At 47.1% G+C, this 24,879-nt stretch overlaps 1 protein-coding gene across 1 annotated transcript in view; it reads right to left on the reverse strand.

Moving 5' to 3' along the window:
* Positions 1 to 1,300: 1,300 nt before the first annotated feature.
* Positions 1,301 to 24,879, reverse strand: part of LOC115468361 (protein phosphatase methylesterase 1) — an 81,424-nt gene continuing 57,845 nt past the window's right edge. The window contains exons 12-14 of the mRNA XM_030200007.1: positions 19,827 to 19,891; positions 13,578 to 13,645; positions 1,301 to 4,066 (exon numbers count right to left, since the gene is read on the reverse strand). Coding sequence (XP_030055867.1) covers positions 4,048 to 4,066; positions 13,578 to 13,645; positions 19,827 to 19,891 — 152 coding nt within the window. The 3' untranslated portion in view covers positions 1,301 to 4,047. The remainder of the gene's footprint in view (positions 4,067 to 13,577; positions 13,646 to 19,826; positions 19,892 to 24,879) is intronic.

Genomic DNA, 24,879 nt, shown 5'->3' on the forward strand with positions numbered 1-24,879 from the left:
CTCATTTTATATCACGTTCCTCTTCTTCCAGATACCACAGTCTCCCCCCTCCCCCAAGACACACACAAGAACTCGTGATCTTTGATCAAGTTCTGAAGATCATCTCCCTCTGCCATAAATCCAGGAGGAACTGGGTACTGAAGTCTGCATCTGCTGAGACATCAGCTCAGCTGCAAATGGCAAGAAATGTAGCTGCTACTGCAAATCCCTTCCCCTCAAAAAAAAAAAATCAGTAAGTCAAACACTGAAATGATACCACCTTCGTACTTCCTTGGTGTCTATTTTTATTGAGTGGATCAATGAAACAAAATGCTAGAACAAGTAGGATTTCAAATATTTTTATTTACTTTTTTCAAGATAGAAGGTCAAGGTGCAAAATTATAATTAAAAATAAAATGTTTCCAGATGCCCATGACAAAGGAATTGAAAATGGAAAGTAGCTAGTTTCCAAAAGTGGAGGTTTCCGAGGGCGCCCTCTATCTGTGCATGTAGGTAGCAACATCTCCTCTCCCCCCCCCCCCCCCCCCCCCCCCCCCCGCATGGAAAGCCTGTAGCTGCAAGAACATGGCGGGCAGCAGGTGAATACAGGGCCAGATCTTACCATTTTACATTACAAAACAACACTACTGTTCTCATCTAAGACAGAAGGGAAAAATTCAAGGGCCAAGAGTATAAATTAACCCAGAAAAGGTCAAACCTGTTTATTAATATATAAATCATACCAACCTGCTCTGCAAAATGCATCTTGTTTTGTTCATAGTAGTTCACCAACAGAGTTTTACCTTAGAAGACCTTTCTTTGATTTTTATAAAAGTCGCTCTCCAGTGTTCCCTCATTCTAGTAAAGGAGCTGAATGCTGTCATAAAAAAAAGCTTGTCACAGTACAGTCCGACAGCTTCAGACCAGGGGCGTAGCTAGGTGGGGCCATGGACCCCCACAGATTTAGCCCTGGCCCCCGGCTTTCACCCCCCCCCCCCCCGCTACATTCAACCTCCACTACCGCCAACCCTCCCTTGCCGCCACCACCAGGTACCTTTGCTGGCGGGGGTCCCCAACCCCCACCAGCTGAAGTCCTCTTCAGCGCCGGTCTCGATTCTGTTTCTGTGAGTTCTGATGTCCTGCACGTAGGAACATGAAGGACGTCAGGCCTCACAGAAACAGAATCCAGATCAGCGAACGCGCTGGACTCAGAGACCGGCGCTGAAGGGGACTTCGGCTGGCGGGGACTGGGGACCCCCCGCCAGCAAAGGTACCTGGCGGTGGCGGGTTGGCAGCGGCGGGGGGGGGGGGGGGGGTCAGCGGTGCCGGGGGGCTAAAATGTGCCCCTTCACCCCCCCTCCCCGCCAAAGTCTGGCTATACCCCTGCTTCAGACAATATTGTACAAGCTTTACTTGAGGGACATAACTTGTTTCAAATAAGGACTATGCCGGACCCAGTGTCACTTAGTAACCATGGCACCTTCTACCATAAATTCTGTAACCAGGACTTATCTAAAAGGCTAGCTGGAATAATGCTGATCATCCCATGAATGCAAATTGTAGCACTTGGGCATAAGGAGATAACTCTGGACTACGAGTAACCACATTCACAACGCTATACACCAAAAATCAGAGAATTTAAAGTAACTCTGAAGCAGCCAGAATAGTGTTGTGCCCAAGGACCTCCCACCTGGCAAAGTGGACCTGCAAATACTTGCACTGCAACTTATTTCACAGCATCCCACTACAGCTACAAACCCTGCCAAACCCAACCATGCTACCATGTTTCTGAGCTGTGGGTAGATGAATAGGAGAAGAAGGCACATCTGAAGAACACTGGATGCCAACAGACCAAGAATCTACAGATTGAGCAGAGACGCAACCGTAAGTCCTGGGGTTTCGCTACTACTCCCAAGGTAAAACCAGATGCCAGCATCTCCAAATGGTATGAACCATAGAAATGAAATTTCAACCCTTCCAGTTCATATTGCAGGTTTCCTGGAGCACCTCACCCCCCATCTTCCTCCAGCAGCACCTGCTGCAAGAGAACAGAGCAGTGTGCCCGACACACTCAATAAAGGCTGATCAACTTTAAAAACACAGGGCTCCACATTTTACACAAATTGCTACCGAACCAATTTAAAATTCTTAACCATGGTATGCACTGGTCAGTGTCCACAAAGGGGTGATTGAGATCAATCAAGTTGGTTTGTTTTTATTTGACTCCTGTTAAGAGTGCATTCAGAACTTAATAATTGCAAATGTTACACTTCTGATGTGCTCACTTTACATTTTTCCTTTAATTTGCTTCAGTCCTGTTTTAAGACAAAGAAAGAGCAATTTAGTAAGTCTCAAGAGTTCCAGGTTTTGTTTTGCCTAACACTGTTTAGACTTATAGGGGGTACAGATAACCTTGGGTAGGTGATGGCTTCTTAATCTCATTTCAGCAGGGATCAAACATCAGGTCTGAACCAGGTATGACTGATGGCTCTTCCTTGGTCTTTAGACCAAGACCAAGCGCAACCAGGCAGGGCAGGACAGGACGGACAGGGCTTAATGCCCTGCTACCCAATACCACTGGAAACAAAAATATTTGGACCTTGACCAATCCCAGAAAATAAAACTGCTAGTCAAAACAAAAACAAAACAACAAAAAAAGACGGCAGGTCAAGGCATATTTAGCCTCAAAGTAAATAAATTCCAGAGAAGAGACCTCAAATATATCCCTGCAACTTTTGTAATAGCAGCTGTATTGGTCCTATAGAAAACCGGATCCTCCGCAGGCTGTGACATCCTCTCTTAGATCAATGTAAGAAATTTGAAGGCAACTTTGGTCACCTCTTCTACCTCCATCACATCACATCAAACAAGCCACCTTGAGATCATTCTTAGGTTGGTTCAAGAAGAGAATCGCAACCTGAAGGAATGCAAAATCTGTGCAAACTTTCATCACTACAAAGTCCCAGAAAGCATAGCTCCGTGAGCTGAACAACCGAGATCCAAACCAAAATCCCTCTGAAAAATGTGTCAACGGGAAGCACAGTCCCTCCATAGCAGGAGAGAACCCTCTCTTCCTGTGGTAAAGCATCACATGCCCTTGAATGAGGCTTCTCTAAATCAATTTGCTGAAGCAAGCCAACACCTCTAAAATTTACTATGCCCAGGGAATAAAACGGATCTGACATTCAGCCCTGGTTCAACCCAGCTACACTGTGCTTCATAAGCAACTTAATCAGCCCGCAGCAGCAGTCCAAAAAGGCAATACCAAAATCATCAACGTCTCTGCACCAGTTTTTTTATAAACTGAAAAATAAAGCCACTTGTATAATTGCTGAACTCAGAATGCATACATATACACACACCTCACCTATTCCTTTTGCCTTGTAAAAGTATACAACTCATACAGCTCCTCCCCCCTCCCCCAATAAAAGAAATCAAATAAACTAAACCTAGAATTCTCTGAGTAAACTGAAGGTCTACCTAAGCTAGCTTAGGTAGAAGAAAAATTGAAATACATGAGAGAGAAAGGGGAAGCCAACATCACTCAATATCTCCTCTTTCCTGAAATGGGGGGGGGGGGGGGGGGGTCCAAGGCCCTGAAGAGAAATGGGGTGTTCAAGGCCTGGAGTGGAGGGGAGGGGGTTCAAGGCCCTACAGTGGAGAGGGGGCGGAGGCTGCCAGATCTTGGAGAAAGGCCTGAAAGAAAGTCTGCCATGGAGGTGGGGAGGGGTAGCTCTGTAGTCCTCAGACTGGTTTCAACCATGCCCAAGTGTACACACAAACCCATCTTGATGTGCATTTTTTTTGCATTCCCTTAGGACATCTGATAAACTAACCCCAAGAGAATGACAGATCTCAGATTTCCAGCACAAAGGCTGATGCCTTCTCAGTACATTTCTTGCCAATTGACAACTTCAGTTTTGGAGAAACTAGTTCTACGGTGTTTTGTGAACAAACATGGATTTCTTGTTGTTCATCTGCGGGTTGATGAGTGGATATGACTACATCACAGTGGCCTCTGGTGCAATTTATTTGCAATGGAATTCAGTGCAGTGAGACGCCAGGACACTAACAGGCGGGAAACACACTGTAAAGGAGAGAAAACAGAGTTAAAACATTGCACTAACGCAGCAGACACTGTTAGCAAGGCTTGCAGGTACACACTTATTGGAAAATGCCACTTTATTAAAATGAAACAGACTGCTTTCCACTAGAGGGGTGGTGCTTAAAAATGGTTGTTCAATGGCTTCCAAGTTAAAGTGGATCTCCAAAAATAATAGTGACAAGTCTGCATGAGATCTGTGTATTTATCTGAAACAGATTACCTGTCTACCATCAAAATCCATGGAAAAATAAAATCCCTACTGCAACAATTAAAAGAAAAAGCAAGCCATTCCTAGAACATAAGAAAAGCCATGTTGAGTCACATCAAGGTCCATTAACGGTATATCCTGTCTGACAGTAGCCAGTCCAGGTCACTAGTACCGGGCCAGATCCCAAAAAGTAGACACAGTATATTTCTCACAGGCTGGGGCAGACTGTATGACTGGAAGAGTCTGGGATACATTGTATGAGTGGAAGAGAAGGTGGCACGTACACAAATGAAGGACTCAAAGGGATTGATTGGATTCCTGTTTGAAATCTCTGGAACTGAGGAGGAGTGGCCAGAAATACACAGTGATTAACTACAGAAACAAGGAGACAAAGAGAACGGAGCACAACCTTTTGGCTGAGTGCAGCATTTAAAGAGAACTGAGCACAACCTTTTGGCTGAGTGCAGCATTTAAAGAGAACTGAGCATAACCTTTTGGTTGAGTGCAGCATTTAAAGCTACATGGACTTTGCAATCAGTATTTTGTTGGGGTTCACAGTCTGTTGTATTAGTATTTTAAGGTATGTATAGAAAGGGATACGAGTGCATATGACTGCACATGTGAAAGCAGGAAGATGTTAAACCAGTATAGTAAGGTTGTTAGTACAGACCATTTTTAGGTATGAGCAATGACTCTCCCAAGTCTACATGGCTGATAAGTTGCCCTGACCATGTCTTCTAGCAACAAATTCCAGAGTTTGCTTTCTTGTTGGCAGCTTCAGCAAAGTGGGTTGAGAATTTCAAATGACTTCCTAGATCATCTTCTTTGGGTATGGATTCCTACGATGGAGCCCAAATCCAGACTCTGTTCCTTCCACTTTGCTATGCCACAGGACCGGTCCTAGGGTCTCTGGCGCCCCCCTGCAGACTATGAGTTGGCACCCGCGCCCCGCCCCCCAGCATCTCCTTTCTCTCTTCTCCCACCCTGCCCCTGTCCAGCGATTCTCCTTCGCCCTCATCCCCCGCCGCCCTTGGTGCTTTAAATCTTTAATTTACCTGAGTTCCAGCAGCCGCGTCATTTGAAAGCCCTGCCCCGTCTCTAGCCTTCCCTCCCTTCGTGAGTTCATTCTGCAGTCCCAACCTCGAGGAAATGACGTCAGAAGGCGGGACTGCGGAACGAACTCACAAAGGGAGGGAAGGCTAGAGACGGGGCAGGGCTTTCAAATGATGCGGCTGCTGGAACTGAGGTAAATTAAAGATTTAAAGCACCAAGGGCGGTGCGGTATGGCGGCGCAGTGCCGCAGCGGCGCCCCCCTGCGGTGCTTACCCCGCTTACCGGGTTTGACCGGCCCTGCTATACCATACACCAGCAATAAACTTTGAATTGGTACAATATGTCCCCCCTTTCTCTGGTCCTATTCAAAACTAGATTAAAAGTTCACCTTTTGAGGCTCCTTTTAAATCTTAACCTGCTACTCCCATAATAAAATTACATTCCCTAATCTCTTATTGGTCCGGTAAGCTCTGTGAAGCAGAGGCAGTCTCTCATGCGTTTATGTACAGTGATGCGCATATCTAGCAGTGCTATACAAATAAGTATTAATAACAACACTGTACTGCTTTAACATACGCTGCCTCTCATTTCATTAAAAGCCCACTTATCATGTAAATCAATCAGACCTGAAACGGTCATTTGAGTGGTAACTCATCAGGGGATAGCATCTGAAAATGTGGAGCTACCGGGAAGCACACTCATGCGTCCGCCATCTTGAAACTTGCAGCGGTTGGAGCTTCAATGAATTCCGGAGCTGCCGAGTTCCTCTTTGGGAGCAGGTACTCCAAAGGGTGCTTCTGGCTCAGATTATACACTCTCTCTCTGCCAGATAATCTTTTGACCTCACCCAGAGTCGAGTCAAAAGTGGAGGAAGATGCAACCAACTGTGAGCCGGGTTGGGAGGAGGCATCTATGACCACTGTGGTTGGCATCGGGGGATGACTGGAACAGGCAAGATTACAGGATACTGGCGTGGGCTCCTCCACTATGCCAACAATAGAAGATTCAGCAGTCGGCAAGCCCTCCCAGGCAGAGGTTTTAACTTGCCTTCCAGCTATTCAGAAAGTTTCAGTTCTGGGAGTAAAGCCAAAAGTAAGTAACTTTGATACTCATTTTCAAAGCACATAATGTGCTTTGAAAATGAGCCTCTTCTATTGGGACAAATACATTTATTTTCATCTCAGTTTCAGACTGCTCATAAAGATCAACAGTTGATAATGTCTGATGTTAAGGGCCTCAAACAGCAGCTTAATGTTTTTGAATGTTATAAAAAGAAGTTGGAAGTTCTACTTTATATTTGATAAAAGGACAGTTCATTGCAGTATAAACAGGAAATGTCAGAAAATATGATCTGGAAGATGACTTTTCCTAAGTTAAAATTAATGTCACCTCATAATATGAGGTCCTTGATTCCTGAGGGTAGTCTTCCAGTTATTTCTAAACTTTACTACATTCGCCTTTCAAGAAACAAGACTTAAGAGAAGTTTCTGGAATTGGAATTTAGAAGTCTTTTGACTTATTAAATTTGACTGGTACTCTGTAAAGTTCTGAAGTGAAGTCAATTCCTTCTACTTTGTTAATCTATTTTTGGACTCAAGAGACTTCTTATTGAGATCTTTTTTTCTATTACAAGGATACAGAATTTTATGGTTTAAAGATCAGGATGTTTCCAGATGTAAGGAGCAATTTTTTTTTGCTTCTGTGACCGGTGGAGGGGGGGGCTTGCAGCTTTCTTTTTGTGGACTATAATGTGCTAGTAGTATAACTATACATAATATTTTCCTCTTTGATTTATCTTTGATGCTTTCCATTACAAACTATTCTTGGTGAGAAACGTTAAAATTTCAATAAAAACAAAACATGGAAAAAAAAAAGCCCACTTAAAATATCACAGTATTTCAAATCACCCAACCCAGGCTCTGGGCCAAGCCCTCCACTGAAAACACACATCGAGCAATTGCTTGCCATGAACAGCATCGAAGGTGAAATTAGATCTTACCTGCTAATTTTCTTTCCTCTAGACCCTCCAGACCGGTCAAGACGCATGGGTTATGTCCTCCTACCAGCAGAGGGAGACTGAGAAACACTGAACTTTTGAATACTGTATATATAACCTGTGCAGTACATTCACTAGCCAGTATAACCCTGACAAAGCAGAGAAAACAACAACACCAACTAGAACTAATAACCCCGTACGTGGTAATTGTCAATTGGACACTTTCTTCATATCCTTCATTGTGTCCTTCAGATAGTGTGTGCTTCCACAGGTGGACGAACAAACACGGTCACACCTGACCAGACTTATACAAACCAAGTCTGAAACCATAGAAATCACACTCAACAGCTGCCAAGCAAGAACAACAGAGTACAGACCTCTTGGCCTACAGTACAGACAGGGCGGGCCTTGACCGGTCTGGAGGGTCTAGAGGAAAGAAAATTAGCAGGTAAGATCTAATTTCACCTTCCTCCACGACCCTCCAGACCGGTCAAGACGCATGGGACGTACCCAAGCAGTAATATCTTAAGGGCGGGAACCCCGTAGGCCCGAGGTCAACACCGCAGCCCCAAACCCTGCCTCTTCCTTGGCATGCACATCAATCCTGTAATGTTTAACAAAGGAATGCAAAGACGACCAAACCGCCGCTCGACAAATATCCACCGGAGGAATCAAACTACTCTCCGCCCAGGAGGCCGCCATACTCCTGGTAGAATGAGCCGAAAATTCCTTAGGGACCACGCGGCCCTTCAGCAAATACGCCGAAGCAATTGACTCCTTCAACCATCTAGCTATCGTAGCTTTGGAAGCTGCCGCGCCCTTCCTTGCCCCACCATGGAGAATGAACAAACGATCAGAAAGCCTATAGTGACGAGTTCTGGAAATGTAACAGCGCAAGACTCTTCGCACATCCAACTTGGCCAGTCGACGCTGCTCTGCATCCCCTGCCAAGTCACCCAAAACTGGCAAGGAAATCACTTGATTCACATGAAACTCTGAGACCACCTTGGGCACAAAGGACGGCACCGGGCGCAACAAAACCCTTTCCTTGGAAAAGGACAAAAAGGGCTCTCTACAAGACAAAGCCTGAAGTTCTGACACTCGCCGAGCTGAAGTAATAGCCACCAAGAACACCGTCTTTAGGGACAGATCCTTATCTGAAACAGAAACCAAAGGCTCAAACGGCGGCCTCACCAAAGTATCCAAAACGAGATTCAAATCCCACGAAGGTACCATCCGCCGCCGTGGCGGGCGCAGTAACTTAACACCCTTCAAAAATCGAACCACATCCGGACTAGAAGCTAACGACTTTCCCTGGAGCTTCCCACGGAAACACGACAAAGCCGCTACCTGCACCTTCAAAGAAGACAAGGCCAAACCCCTGTCCATACCATCCTGTAAAAACTCCAAGACATCTGTCACCGAAGCCCGAAAGGGCAGCACCTGCCTACATGCACACCAATGCTCAAAAACTCGCCAGACCCGGACATACGCCAACAAAGTGGACCGCTTACGCGAACTCAACATCGTATCGATAACTCTGGCCGAAAAACCTTTCCTCCTTAACCTGTGCCTCTCAAGAGCCAGGCCGTAAGCGAGAACCGATCCGGATCTGGCATAACTATCGGTCCCTGACACAACACCCCTGAACCTGACAACGGCAGAGGATCCGCTATCGCCAACCGCACCAGATCTCCGTACCACGGCCGACGCGGCCAATTCGGGGCTAACAGAATCACTTGTCCGGGGTGTCGAGCAATGCGCTGAATCACCCGACCGACCAACGGCCATGGGGGAAACACATACAGCAACTCCTGCGGCCACGGCATTAGAAGCGCATCTATGCCTTCCGCTCGAGGATCTCTCCGGCGACTGAAAAACCTCTGAACCTGAGTATTGCGGGCCGTTGCCATGAGATCCAACACGGGAAGACCCCAGACCGACACAATGCGATTGAACACCGACCGACGAAGCGACCACTCTCCGGGGTCTAGAGCATGCCTGCTTAGGTAATCTGCCTCCACGTTGTCTACCCCGGCCACATGTGCCACGGAGAGCGCTAGAAGATGAGCCTCCGCCCATTGACACAACAGCGCCGCCTCCTCCGCGACCGCCTGACTCTTTGTGCCCCCCTGACGGTTGACATAAGCTACGGCGGTGGCGTTGTCGCAAAACACCCGGACCGCTTTCCGCACCAGCACACTCTGAAACGCCTGAAGCGCTAGACGAATGGCCCGGGTTTCCAAACGATTGATGGACCACTGAGCTTCTACCTGAGACCAGCGTCCTTGAGCTACCTGCCCGAGACAATGAGCTCCCCAGCCCTGAAGACTGGCGTCTGTGACGAGAATCACCCACTGCGGAGCCTCCAACGGCATTCCCTTTTTCAGATTGCCTGGGTCTAACCACCACTGGAGACTGAGGCGTGGGCCTACCGGCAGCTGAAGGCGTACATCCAACTCCTGCGACAGAGGCGCCCACCGACTGAGAAGAGCTGACTGCAACTGTCGCATATGCGCCCGGGCCCACGGAACTACCTCTATGGTGGCCGCCATTAACCCCAGGACTTGCAGATACTCCCGGGCCGTCGGAGCCGCCTCCGACAGAAATAGCCGAAGCTGACTGCAACTTGCGAATCCGAAGGCCCGGCAGGAAGACCCGACCGTTCCTGGTATCGAATAGAACTCCCAGGTACTCCAGCGACTGTGACGGCACCAGGTGACTCTTGCCGAAGTTCACTACCCAGCCCAGCGACTGAAGAAACTGCACCACTCGAGCCGTGGACTCCTCGCTCTCCGACTGGGACTTGGCCCGCACCAACCAATCGTCCAGATACGGGTGCACCAGAACCCCCTGCTTCCGCAAGGCCGCCGCCACTACCACCATGATCTTGGAAAAGGTTCGAGGAGCCGTAGCTAACCCGAAAGGCAGAGCACAAAACTGAAAATGCTTCCCTAAAACCGCAAAGCGCAGGAATCGCTGATGAGCGGCCCGAATGGGGATGTGCAGATAAGCCTCCGTCAGATCCAAAGACGTGAGAAACTCCCCTTCCCGCACCGCGACAATGACCGACCTCAATGTCTCCATGCGGAAAGAGGGTACTCTGAGAGCTGCATTGACTGCTTTCAGATCCAAGATAGGTCGAAATGCATCCTCCTTCTTTGGGACCACAAAATAGATTGAATAGCAGCCCAAGCGGCGCTGAGCGGCTGGAACAGGCACTACCGCCCCCAGACTGATCAGCCGCGCCAACGTGTCTCGCACCGCCGCCCGCTTGAGCCTCGAATGACAAGGGGACTCCAGGAACCTTTCGGGAGGCGAGCCGTCGAACTCCAGAGCGTACCCGTCTCGCACCACTTCGAGCACCCACTGATCCGATGTGATTTGGGCCCAGTCCTGGTAAAACTGACTCAGCCGAGCCCCTATCCGAACCAGGGCCTGGACCCGCACACCTTCATTGTGAATTACGCCCCGAAACCTGTCCTCCCGCGGCGAAATCACGGCCTCCTCGCCGATTCCCCCGAAAGGACTGTGTTCGCTGGAAGAACCGACCTCTAAAGGCCCCACCAGACCTCCCGGGCCTATACCGGCGAGCCTCCTTAAACCGACCTCGGGAGGAAGAACCCCTAAACGCCGCCTTAGGCCGTAAATCCGGAAGACGAGGGGCCTTGGCATCGCTGAGACCTTTCACCAACTTATCCAAATCCTCACCAAAGAGCATGGACCCCTTAAAGGGAAGCGAACAAAGCTTAGCTTTGGAGGCCGCATCTGCGACCCAACCTCGCAACCACAGTGCCCTCCGTGCCCCCACCAGCATAGCCATATTCTTGGCCGAGGCACGGAGCAAATCATAAAGCGCATCAGACAAAAAGGAGGATCCCATTTCCAATTTGGCTAATTCCTGTACCCCGGAGGTCCCAACCTCCACCGAATCATCAAGCAGCTTCTCGGCCCAACGGAAACACGCCCTCGCAACCAGCCCCCCACAAATTGAGGCCTGCAGGGCCAGAGCCGACAAATCAAAACTCCGCCTGAGGAAAGCCTCAAGCCTCCTATCCTGGGGATCCCGGAGAGCAGTCCCCCCGTCCACCGGGATAGCCGTGGCTTTTGTCACTGCTGTCACCACCGCATCCACTGTGGGAGCCCTAAAGGAATCCCTATCTTCCTGTGGGAGAGGGTACAGCCTCGACATCGCTTTAGACACTTTACAGGGAGAATCCGGCGAATGCCACTCTTGAAACACCATATCCCGGATGTCCTTATTCATGGGAAAAGACCTAGCCTGCCGCTGAATCCCCTTAACCAAGGGGTCCACCTGCCTAGCCTCCCCCAAAACTGCCTCTGGCTGTTCAAACTTGAGGGTGGAAGAGACCTGCTCAATGAGCTCCGCAAGCTCCTCCCTGTGAAAAATTCTTACTACAGAAGGATCCTCTCCAGGGACCACCAACTCCTGATCCTGAGGACCCTCAAACCCCTCAGGATCCGCGATATCACTCAAAACACCTTCCGATCCTACAGGGGAGAAGGCCTCCTCGTCGTCCCACTCAAAGCGAGGCTTCTTAGCCAGAGTCGCACTAGCCCCCTCCCCCAAAGGTGGGGGTCCCGCCTTCCAGGCTTGAAACAGGGTCCATACAAAATCCGGAGGAAACCCAACGCCTCCTGGACCCTCCGACGCTACCTTTGGAGCCGATCCGGGAGCAGCAGGGCCAAAAACAGCTGATTCCGCGGGACGCGCGGAATCCAAAATGGCGGACGTTCCCGCCAAAACTGAACTCGTCGGAACCGGCCCTGCCGACGCTGCCGCTACTCCCGACACCCCCGAACTAGCTGGGGCCTCCGCTATTAAAACCGGGGGTGCCGCCACTGGCGAGGCCTGCTTCGGTTCACCGCACGACCTCCCGGCGCCTCTACACCTCGGCGCAAACACGCGCGACAGCGGAGAAGTTTGCCCGCCATTACTTCAAAGCGCTGACCGATGCAAACACTCTGTCTCCCAGCTTTCCCCACAATTATCCGCTCTGCTCTCTCTCTCTCTCTCGTTATTAATAGCAACGGACCTTTCGTCCGTTCCTATGCAAACCAAGACTGCAGACGGCTCTTAAAGAGATATTACCAACAAAGCTGCAGACAGCTCTTAAAGAGATATTCTCAATTTCTTTTTGGCAGCTGAAAAGTGGGGGCTCTCAAGGCTACAATCATAGAAAGCAGCCGAGGCACAAGCTGCCAGCGTCTCCAAAGAGAGCAGCACAGGGGGAGGGACCTGAAAACAGGTGTAACACCCCAGGGGGAAAAACTGGGCCCCACCGGACCCAGGGCCCCGAAGCACTTTTTTTTTTTTTTTTTTTTTTTTATACCACGTACAGGGAACACCCAAACCAATAAATATGGGAATAAGAGGAGAAAACCCCCTTAACTGTATAATCAAACTACCTCACCAGACTATTGAAGACTGCACAGGCTGTCCATCTACCTCTGCTGAGACTGAGAAAATACTGGCTAGTGAATGTACTGCACAGGTTATATATACAGTATTCAAAAGTTCAGTGTTTCTCAGTCTCCCTCTGCTGGTAGGAGGACATAACCCATGCGTCTTGACCGGTCTGGAGGGTCGTGGAGGAAGATGTCAATTTGTGTTACATTTTGAAGAGATGATAACCAAACAATAATACAAGTCAAAAACATCCACTCGACAGGGCAAACACCATTATACATTAGTGTATTTACATTGCTAAGGGTAGCAATTTAAACACCCCAGGAAACTGAAACATGGAGGGAAATTTTCAGAGCTCTTTACCCCAATAAAAAGGCCTGTCTGAAACCAGCCCGCCTCAGAATGGCTGGATTCACAATGCATATGCTATTAGCCACCTTAAAAAGGTGCATTCCTAGAGGGTTGAGAGTGCATAGAATGGCGTTTTCATATCTGCAAGGACGCTTCACATCCCCCCTTTCCTCCAGCTACAGAAAGAGGCATACAGAAGGCGTGGGGACTTGTGACTGTATTCCTACCTGCTTAAGCAAATCCTTTGAAAATTGCTTAATTGGTTTGAAAGTGCCTGAAGACTTTGCACCTGGGCAGGCTACTGGAAATTTTCCCATGTAGGGAGTCTTGTTATAAAAGTGGTTAACTTGGAACTCGAGGTTTCATGATCTCTTCAGGCTCCCATTGGCAATGTTAACCCTTAAAAAAATAGCTCCTAAGAAGGATCTTCCAGCTCTCTCTCTTACACACTCACCACTGGAATCCACCAACTGGCTCTGTAAACTTGTGACGAATTAAGAAAGTTGCAACAGCTTCAGCAACCTAACAGGAAAAAAAGAGAAAGACGGGTTTACCAGTGGGAGCAGGAGTCTGTTTTATTTATTGGGATTTATTAACCGCCTTTATGAAGAGAGTCACTCAAGGCGGTGTACAGAAGGTACAGTTTAACATAAAACTTACAATTTTGTTAACAGCATAAATAGTAAAATAACCAAATATAAACATATATACAATAAAGGAAAACTTGAAAACAGTACACAAACCGTGAAACAGTATGAAAAATATACACATTTAACAGCACTGGAATTCAAATACCAGCGATATAATACAATGTTAGCATAATACTAATGAAACACCTAATAAGCATGCATTAGAACCTTCAACTAACAGATATGATGCTAATGATTTTCTATAATACTGCTAAGGAACCAAGTACAGATATATGATGGGAACATGATGCATGGTACAGAGTCAGTTGGGATAATTAGATGGTTAGCTAAAATCAAGACAAGTTCTTTGTAAAGTTAAGCAAGAGATAAGGAACTGATCTAAGGTTACAGTGGGTGTTGCAAGCTAGACCAGGTGCAAGATGGGTGTATAGTTAAGTCACCCTATGTATTAACAGTGGCTTACTCAGAAAAACTTCACAGGTTTTTCCGAGTATGTGCAGAGCCGGTGGTGGGAGGCGGGGCTAGCAGTTGGGAGGCGGGGATAGTGCTGGGCAGACTTATACGGTCTGTGCCAGAGCTGGTGGTGGGAGGAGGGACTGGTAGTTGGGAGGCGGAGATAGTGCTGGGCAGACTTATACAGTCTGTGCCAGAGCTGGTGGTGGGAGGAGGGACTGGTAGCTGGGAGGTGGAGATAGTGCTGGGCAGACTTATACAGTCTGTGCCAGAGCCAGTGGTGGGAGGAGGGACTGGTAGTTGGGAGGCGGAGATAGTGCTGGGCAGACTTCTACAGTCTGTGCCAGAGCTGGTGGTGGGAGGAGGGGGTGGTGGTTGGGAGGCGGGGATAGTGCTGGCCAGATTTATACGGTCTGTGCCCTGAAGAGGACAGGTACAAATAAAAAGTAGCACATATGAATTTATCTTGTTGGGCAGACTGGATGGACCGTGCAGGTCTTTTTCTGCCGTCATCTACTATGTTACTATATATTAAAGGCTTGGGAGAAGAGCCAGGCTTTCACCTGCTTCCTGAAGTAGAGGTAGTCTCGAGTTACACGTAGTCCCTCTGGGAGTAAATTCCAGAGCACAGGGGCTACTTCTAAGACAGCTCTTTGGTGGGTCTAACATTATATAATTTCTTTTGATAAGGGTACAAGATAGTGATGACCCTTGAGGGGACCTTAGAGGTTTCAAAGGTATGTAAAGGGTTAAGTACACTGGCCCATTTTGTCTGAGGACCTTGAAAATCAACAGTTTTAAATTTAGCCCTGTAAGGTAACGGTAGCCAGTGTAGTTTTTGCAGGAAGGGTGTGATGTGGTCATGCCACTTGCAGCCTTCTATCAGTTGTGCTGCAGCATTCTGAACTCATTGGCACCGATACAAACCTTTTTTTTTTTTTTTGGTTTGGCCAGTGTACAGGGCATTACAGTTGTCAAGTTGCGATGTTATCACGGCATGGACCACTGTGCTCGGACTCATCTTTTCAATATATGGAGAGAGATTTCATAGCTGACGTAGGTGATAAGAGACAATTTTTGAAGGTTGTTTTACAATTCACACCTGAAAAAAAAGTTACTATGCAGAAATCTGAGTGCAAAATGTATTTGAGTTGGACATGTAATGCAGAAAGGCATTACACTGAGGGGCCGATGGATTAGCACAGAGCTTCTACCATGAAGTTAACTCCAAAAAAAACCCTGCAGCGATATAGTAAGCATGCAAATTACTGCCATGGCAGTAATCTGCACCTCATTGCTAAAATGTCCTTCCAATCAGTGTGCAAGTCGTGACTGGCTCACAAAAAGGGGAATATTTTTAAAAAATTGCCAGCAACCTGCATCAGCCCAATCCCTGGTAGTTTAGTGGCCCAAAACAACCAGACCTGACCCCCCCCCCCCCCCCCCCCCCCAACAATAATTAGAAAACAAAAAAACCCACCCCTGGTGTCTAGAAGCACCCCTGCCCACCCTTGTATAACTGCCGCCCCCCCCCCCAAACAAAGTGTCAATACCTTGACCTTCCCAACCCTGAGATGACCTTTCCTACCCCTGCTGGTACTCCAGTCTGATCTGACCTCTTCGCCTCTCCCCACCCTGGAATGACCTGCTACACCCCAAAATATCAATGGTTTCTAGAGAACCCCCCACCCCCCCCCCCCATTAAAAAAAATCCCTGGTGTCTAGAGCAACCCCCTTCACTACAGCCTCCCTGGCCTCTCAGACCCTGTCACTATATACAGTGGTGGAAATAAGTATTTGATCCCTTGCTGATTTTGTAAGTTTGCCCACTGACAAAGACATGAGCAGCCCATAATTGAAGGGTAGGTTATTGGTAACAGTGAGAGATAGCACATCACAAATTAAATCCGGAAAATCACATTGTGGAAAGTATATGAATTTATTTGCATTCTGCAGAGGGAAATAAGTATTTAATCCCTCTGGCAAACAAGACCTAATACTTGGTGGCAAAACCCTTGTTGGCAAGCACAGCGGTCAGACGTCTTCTGTAGTTGATGATGAGGTTTGCACACATGTCAGGAGGAATTTTGGTCCACTCCTCTTTGCAGATCATCTCTAAATCATTAAGAGTTCTGGGTTGTCGCTTGGCAACTCGCAGCTTCAGCTCCCTCCATAAGTTTTCAATGGGATTAAGGTCTGGTGACTGGCTAGGCCACTCCATGACCCTAATGTGCTTCTTCCTGAGCCACTCCTTTGTTGCCTTGGCTGTATGTTTTGGGTCATTGTCGTGCTGGAAGACCCAGCCACGACCCATTTTTAAGGCCCTGGCGGAGGGAAGGAGGTTGTCACTCAGAATTGTACGGTACATGGCCCCATCCATTCTCCCATTGATGCGGTGAAGTAGTCCTGTGCCCTTAGCAGAGAAACACCCCCAAAACATAACATTTCCACCTCCATGCTTGACAGTGGGGACGGTGTTCTTTGGGTCATAGGCAGCATTTCTCTTCCTCCAAACACGGCGAGTTGAGTTCATGCCAAAGAGCTCAATTTTTGTCTCATCTGACCACAGCACCTTCTCCCAATCACTCTCGGCATCATCCAGGTGTTCACTGGCAAACTTCAGACGGGCCGTCACATGTGCCTTCCGGAGCAGGGGGACCTTGCGGGCACTGCAGGATTGCAATCCGTTATGTCGTAATGTGTTACCAATGGTTTTCGTGGTGACAGTGGTCCCAGCTGCCTTGAGATCATTGACAAGTTCCCCCCTTGTAGTTGTAGGCTGATTTCTAACCTTCCTCATGATCAAGGATACCCCACGAGGTGAGATTTTGCGTGGAGCCCCAGATCTTTGTCGATTGACAGTCATTTTGTACTTCTTCCATTTTCTTACTATGGCACCAACAGTTGTCTCCTTCTCGCCCAGCGTCTTACTGATGGTTTTGTAGCCCATTCCAGCCTTGTGCAGGTGTATGATCTTGTCCCTGACATCCTTAGACAGCTCCTTGCTCTTGGCCATTTTGTAGAGGTTAGAGTCTGACTGATTCACTGAGTCTGTGGACAGGTGTCTTTCATACAGGTGACCATTGCCGACAGCTGTCTGTCATGCAGGTAACGAGTTGATTTGGAGCATCTACCTGGTCTGTAGGGGCCAGATCTCTTACTGGTTGGTGGGGGATCAAATACTTATTTCCCTCTGCAGAATGCAAATAAATTCATATACTTTCCACAATGTGATTTTACGGATTTAATTTGTGATGTGCTATCTCTCACTGTTACCAATAACCTACCCTTCAATTATGGGCTGCTCATGTCTTTGTCAGTGGGCAAACTTACAAAATCAGCAAGGGATCAAATACTTATTTCCACCACTGTACCTTGAAAGATGCAGAAGCAATGGCCACTCACTCCTGCCTCTGCACCGCCATCTTGAAAAATGGAGGCACCAACCAGTCTGTCAAATAAGGGGATTTTTTCCCTCATTTGATAATCTCCACCCACACTACCAAACATGGTAACAAGTCACTTATTTGGCAGGCTGACCCTACTCGTTGAAGGTATGCAGTGGTGCCCTAGGCACCAGGGATTTTTTTTTTGTGTGTGTGTGGGGGGGAGGGGGGATTCAGATGGTGATGGGAAAAAAAAAAAATCAACCATTCTACAATGCCTCAGACCTGGGGTACATTTCTCACGTTGTGCTCACCTTAAAATCAGCTCTGTACTTCTGTGCAGAATAGCTAGTAGCCTGATTTAAATAGGCCATACACCAATGTCTACTAGCTCTCTGCATCAACCTCTCAGAATAGAGGAGTTGGGGCAAGATGCACAAAAGTCCTCATTAGAGCTGTTCTGTACCAAATTCCATAACAAATCGGTACCCGAACGGCTATGCACGAAGGAAAGGGAATGCAAATGAGCTGCTCGTTGCAGCTCACTTGCATTCACTAACCCTTTGTTTAAAACGTTGGTAATCAGCCCATAAAGAATGCGCAGAGCAGCCAAGCGTTATGCTGGCTGCTCTGCGCATGCCACAAACGTTAAAAAAAAAAAACCCCAAAAAACAAACAGGTTCTTTATGGACGGCCTTGCCCCCCCCCCCCCAGGTCACCGCTGCTCCCCGCTTCCCCCTGCATTAAAAAAATCAAAACTTAAGCTGTCCCGGCCCCCCTCCCTTCCTCTCTTTCTCTCCAGCTCCGCCTCCCGCCATCCTCCGCCCCTGTGCCCCGCCACCCCCCTGAGGTCGTCGCCGCAGCTCCCCCTCTCCACCGGGCCCCCCTCCGTCTTACCGGGCCCGCGCAGCGCCTCTCACCTCTGTGTGAAGGCGCTGCACGGGCAAGAACAGCTGATCGCCTCTTTGTCGAGTCTTCAGACAAGGGCGGGCCCAGAAGGAAAGGAGGGACGTCTGAAGACTCGGCAAACAGGTGATCAGCTGTTCTTCTTGCCCATGCAGCACCTTCACACAGAGGTGAGAGGCGCTGGGTGGGGCGGATAAGATGGAGGGGGGGGGGAGCGGCAGCGACGACCTCAGGGGGGAGGCGGAGGATGGCGGAGCTGGGGAGAAAGAGGGGAAGAGAGGAAGGGAGGGGGGCTGGGGCATCTTGAGTTTTGATTTTTTTAATGCAGGGGGAAGTGGGGAGCAGCGGCAACCTCAAGCGGGGGGGGGGGGGGGGGGGGCAAGGCCGTCCATAAAGGATGCTCCTGACGAGCGCCTTTGCCCCCTCCCAATCCTTTTTTTTTTTTACATTTGGGTTAATGCAGGGGGAGTGGGGAGCAGCGGCGACCTCGAGCGTCAATAAAGGACACTCCTGACAAGTGTTTTTGCCCCTTTCACGAGCTGGGCAACCCCAACAAGAGGTACAGACCTCTCGTTAGCTTTCCCGTAGTTTTCCAGTGTTAGGGCAAGCGGTCATCTGCATTCAGTTTTCATTTGCTGCTATCGTCGTCGGAAATTGGGCTTTAATGCATGCCAGGGTAGGAAAACTGTTCGTTAAAGGCTTGTTAAAGCCTCATTTAGTTTAGTGCATCTTGCCCTTGGTTTGGTGGATTGTTCTTTGTCACACTAGCTAAAAGCTAGGTGTTAGCCACCAAGGTAGTCTCAGAAAATCAAATCCAGCACGCATCCAGGTACAAATCAAGGTAAGGTATACACAAAAAACTAGCACATATGAGTTTATCTTCTTGGGCAGACTGGATGGACCGTGCAGGTCTTTTTCTGCCGTCATCTACTATGTTACTATTTAAAGAATTTGCCGAAGTACTGAAAAGTGGGATTTCTTTGTTGATTTTGTAAGTTGAGCAACACTTCACTGGCCTTTTTACATATAAAAGTAATGTTGTGAACAGCCATCATTTTCACCTCAGGTAGTGTTGAGGAAAGTTGTTTTTCTTCCTTCATGCTTTGGAAGGATGGAGGCCACAGAAAAGCACTTCAGCAGCAGAAGCACCTATCAAACACATTACACCAGCTCACCTATTCCACAGGGTGCAGGGCCTGCACTGTGTCACACAACTATTTTTGGAGGTTTTCTGTCTTCCAGAGTGACAAGCTAGTTCAGGTTTGGGGGGTGGGGGTTGGGCAGAAATGCAATAGGTTTCCAACTCACTTTATCGGGTGCATCTTCGTGGACAGCGTGGCCACACTGTGGAAGCACTTGCATCTGAAACTTTCCTGAAACACAGCACAAAGTTAAAGAAATTCCTGTTAGAGAGATCTTTGCTGTTCATATCTGCTAGGCTGTCAGAAGTGGTACTCGGATGATCTAGCCAAGAGTACTAACTGGAACTACTCACTGTATGGGTCATAAGAGGGACCCTTAAGAACTAAAGTCAGAACTGTGGTAGTTTTCCCTTTGAGGTGTACTAGGAAAGAGTCTAGTTTTCAGGAAAAAAAATGTGAAAGCTTTTTTTTTTTGTTAAATTTCTTGAGGTGTTGCAGTAATGAAAATGGATGTTGTGATCTATACTTCTGGTTTGTAGGGTATGGGGTTTTATGATAGTCTGTGGTCTGTTTATGTGGCTTTTGTTTATTTGCAGCTTTTAATGTTTTATATTACGGTTTGTTTCTGAATAATCTTTGGCTTTGTGATGTGGTTTATACAACTTTTATAAATACAAATGATCATTATTGTTCTGTCCTCCGACAGCCTCGCACTAGTTTATAACGTGATCCTAAAATGTGTGTAATGCCTTTACTGTTATTCTCAGTCCCAAGGACTATCATTGCTGCAGTTTCCCACTGGAAAAATACATGAGCAATGCACTGTGGGTAATGTAGTTCACAGGCAGTGCAACCACACTTGTTTGGCTGTGTAAGAACTGCTATCACTGGTTGTGAGGCTGCTCAGACCTTCTCTCTCTCTCTGCCAAGCTTGGCTCTTTTGTCTTCCTGTTCAGTCTTACTATCTGTCCTCAAAGGTCAGCCAGGTATGACCTTTCCCTCCTATCTCTAGGACTACCCCTTGCTATCCGATGGCAGGCTCTGTCCCCATTGGTCTCTATCTGCTCCTCCCTGTGTGAAGCCCCACCACTTCTTTGTCCTTTCAGCCACGTGGGGCTTCTTCCTCCATTATAGCCAGGGACATGGAGCCAACACCATCTCGCTCCAGACAGCTCTGTCCTGCTGAATCTCCCTGTAACGAACCTGGATTTTTTACCCTGTAAATATCTTCTTCCAAATGAGATATCGCACATTGCAGTCACCCAGCTTTGGACTATTTCTACCTGTTCAACTACCTTCCCCTCCCCCTGCAATACAACTACCTCTCTTCAGATCTCCACCTCCTACAGCCTCCAGATTAAGAAGTCTCTGTATCCTGAACGTCTATCTGTGAGTAAATTATCTGTGATTTATTCAATAAAAGAGACTTCATAAAATAATAGAGACTTCAGGTGATTGCTGTGCCAGGGTTATGCTCCATGATATTGGGGCTTCTAATTACCAAGCTCCAAGAGTCATGACAATTATCCCATGGAAAGATTATCTTAGTGCCACAGTTCTTCAGCACAGAACAATATTGCCTGCTCTCTCCTAGTCCAAGACCCACTCATAAGATTCCAGGCTGAATTTGTCTGCAATCACATTGGGCACTCCCACAATGTACGCTGCTTTACAAATGCATCCTTCAAGACTTGGGAAGCTTGCCAGGTGCCCTTGGCCTGGATTGGCCGCTGTCGTGGACAGGATGCTGGGCTCGATGGACCCTTGGTCTTTTCCCAGTGTGGCATTACTTATGTAGAGCCCAGTTCTAGATCTGCAGTGCCTCTTTGTACAACATCCAGTCTATCCTAGTTTGTTTACATAAACACTGTCCAAGAGCAAAATCAATGCCAGTCTCACACTTGTCCATCTGGATCAAGATCCTCTTTCCTAACATCACACCATAAAACTCTTTCTGTGGTACAACCAAAGGTGTTTGCATATTCTATGCAGGTATTTTCTCTGTTCCTGCTGAGCTCACAAACTTTTACACCTGGGGCAATGGAGGATTAAGTGATCTGCCCAGGGCCACAAGGAGCAGCAGTGGGGAAACGAACCCAGTTCCCCACATTCTCAGCCCAATGCACTAATCATTATGTTACTCCTCCACGCCAATAAAGATTGCTCTTCACTCTGTGAAGCTGACCTAAATCAAACTCTCTAGGTAGAAAGTAATAATACATGAGCTCCCAGTTCTCTATTTTCATCCATTTGGATACAGAAAGTGAAAGTGCCTTGGTGCTTTGTAGCTTTTACTACATGAGACGTGGGGTAAGGAATAATATATTGTAGAGGAATATATTCGAGTTATTCCCCAAGTTTTCCACGTCATCACTGTGACCCCTGACGCAGGTGCTAGTCACCGAAACACGGCCCGTGTCGGGTCTTTTTGTCAAGGCTCATTCATTAAAGAACTGTGTTCCATTTTTAAAGGCCCGTGGTGCTGTTTTTTTTGTTTGGACTTTAGTTTGTATTGTTAGATTTGCCAGAAGATAGAAAATTGGACTTGGAAACTAACTGGCCAAGATTAGGACTCCAGGTTTTGGATAAATTAGTTCCTTTTTTGCTCTAAAGTTAAAAGGGTGTGAAAAGTGATAAATGGTTTTCCTCTGATCTATTAAAATTAAAATGTGAATGCAGGAAACTTTGTAAAGATAAATCTAATCTATCTAGGGATAACTGACATACTGCAGTCCATATTTATATTTATAAAAAAGAGCTACAACCTTAGCTAAGAAAAAATATTATTATGAGCAGATTCAAAGATTGTTGTAATATGAAACTAGTAAAAAAGGCCCGTTTCTGACACAAATGAAACGGGCGCTAGCAAGGTTTTCCTCAGTGTGTCTATGAGAGAGAGAGACAGTGTGTGTGTGAGAATGAGAGTGTGTGCAAGTGCGTATGTGAGACAGTGTGAGAGAGTGTGTTTCACACAGATACAGTGTGTGCGAGACACAGACTCTCTGTGAGACTGAGTGTATGAGACCAAGAGAGTGTGTGACACATAGAGAGTGAATGTGATACAGTGTGAGACAGAGTGTGTGAGAGAGAGTGTGTGTGTTTGACAGAGATACCTCCCCCCCTCTCTCTGGTGTCTGAGCGTTACTGTGCAGGACGCTGAGCTCTGGCTGTGCTTCAAGGAACTGACCAATCCTATTTAATAGAATGCACCTCCAACATTCTGAAGCCGAGAAACCTCGTGTGGTTGGTCACTTCTGCTTGTGACGAACCCGGAAGTACGTGATGTCAATTCAGGAGATGGATACAGAGAGCAGGAGTGAATGTGATACAGTGTGAGACATAGAGTGTGTGAGAGACAGTGTGTGAGAGTGAGAGAGAGAAAGACATTGACTGTGAGAGAGGGAGTGTGTGTGTGACAGAGATACCTCCCCCCTCTCTGGTGTCAGGCCCCCCTCCCTCCCTCTCTCTGGTGTCAGGCCGCCCCCCTCTCTCTGGTGTCTGAGCGTTACTGTGCAGGACGCTGAGCTCTGGCTGTGCTTCAAGGAACTGACCAATCCTATTTAATAGAATGCACCTCCAACATTCTGAAGCCGAGAAACCTCGTGTGGTTGGTCACTTCTGCTTGTGACGAACCCGGAAGTACGTGATGTCAATTCAGGAGATGGATACAGAGAGCAGGAATGCCTCAGCTTCAGAATGTTGGAGGTGCGTTTTATTATATAGGATTGTTTTCTATTGTTAATTCACTTATTACACCTTCAGATTCTGGAAGCTTTGCAAAAGGAGGAATATCCTTCATTGAATCAACTAGCCTTATATTTTCAGGAGAAAATTCAAAAGTTAAGAATTGTTTTTTTCTTTTAATAGTTGATAATAACTTAGAGCTGTCTTTGGATTTATGTCCTGGGAAAGGCATTCCAGTGGATAGAATTTGGAAGGCATTTGATATTATTCAGTGACCAGTCTTTTCTAAATTATTTCAGAAATATACTTCCTCTTATTGTATACTGGATATTTGTCCTCCTTACTTAATGGAAATAGCTCCAATAACATTTTGTGCTGAAGTATAATCATGGATTGAATATCAGCTATCTAATGGAAATTTTCCTAATAGTTTGGCAGAAATTATAATTACACTTATACTGAAAGATTTTAATCAATTCAAACAATTGGTTTCTAATTACAGACAGGTAGCCTCTATTCTGTTTTTTACAAAATTAATGGAATAGTGACCCTACAGCTTGATATCTGGATTTGTATGATAGTCTGCCTATATCTCAATTGGGGTTTCATGCTTCTTTTAGCATGGAAACAGTATTATGCTCCTTGATAGACCATGTTCTGACACTGAGTGAAGATAAAAGTACTTTGTTACTTCAATTCGACTTATCATTGAAGTAACGGTAGACCATTCCCTTTTATTACAGAATCCTCAGGAATTAGGAATTACAGGTAATGTTTTAAAATGGATTAGAGGCTTCCTGGTTACTACCCTGTTTCCCCGAAAGTAAGACATCCTCCGAAAATAAGACCTAGTAGAGGTTTTCCTGAATTGGTAGATATAAAGCCTCCCCCAAAAGTAAGACCTAGCCCCCGGGCCGCCCCCCCACCCGAGGTTGCCGGGCCCCCCCTCCACCGCTCCCGGAACTAACAAACGCCTCCTTTCACCTTCGCAGCAAGCAGCAGCAGTGCAGATCTGTCCTTCCTTCCATGCCCCGCCCTCGCGGACGTTACGTCAGGCTAGGGCGGGACATGGAAGGAAGGAATGGCCTGCCCTGCTGCTGCTTGCTGCGAAGGTGAAAGGAAGCGTTTAAGGTTAGTTTCGGGAGCGATGGAGGGCGGGCGGGCCAACGCCGATGTTTCCCCGAAAAATAAGACAGCCCCTGAAAATAAGACCTAGCGCATTTTTGGGGGCAAAAATTAATATAAGACAGTGTCTTATTTTCGGGGAAACACGGTAGCTCATACAGGGTTAAGTTACATATGTATTTATCTTTTAATTGAAGTAATCATTGTGGAGTTCCACAGGGTTCCCCCCTTTCTCCGGTATTGGTCAATGTTTCTTGCGGTCTTTAAGCTCTTTACTAGAAAAGAATGGTTTTCTTCACTACATTTACACAAATGATATTTCAGTGTTAATTCTTCTATTGATATTCTCAAAGTTCAACATTGTATAGACTTATTTGAAAAATGAATGCATGATCATAAGTTAAAACTTA

This window comes from Microcaecilia unicolor, chromosome 4 (assembly GCF_901765095.1).
Source record: "Microcaecilia unicolor chromosome 4, aMicUni1.1, whole genome shotgun sequence".
NCBI classification, from domain to species: Eukaryota; Metazoa; Chordata; class Amphibia; order Gymnophiona; family Siphonopidae; genus Microcaecilia; species Microcaecilia unicolor.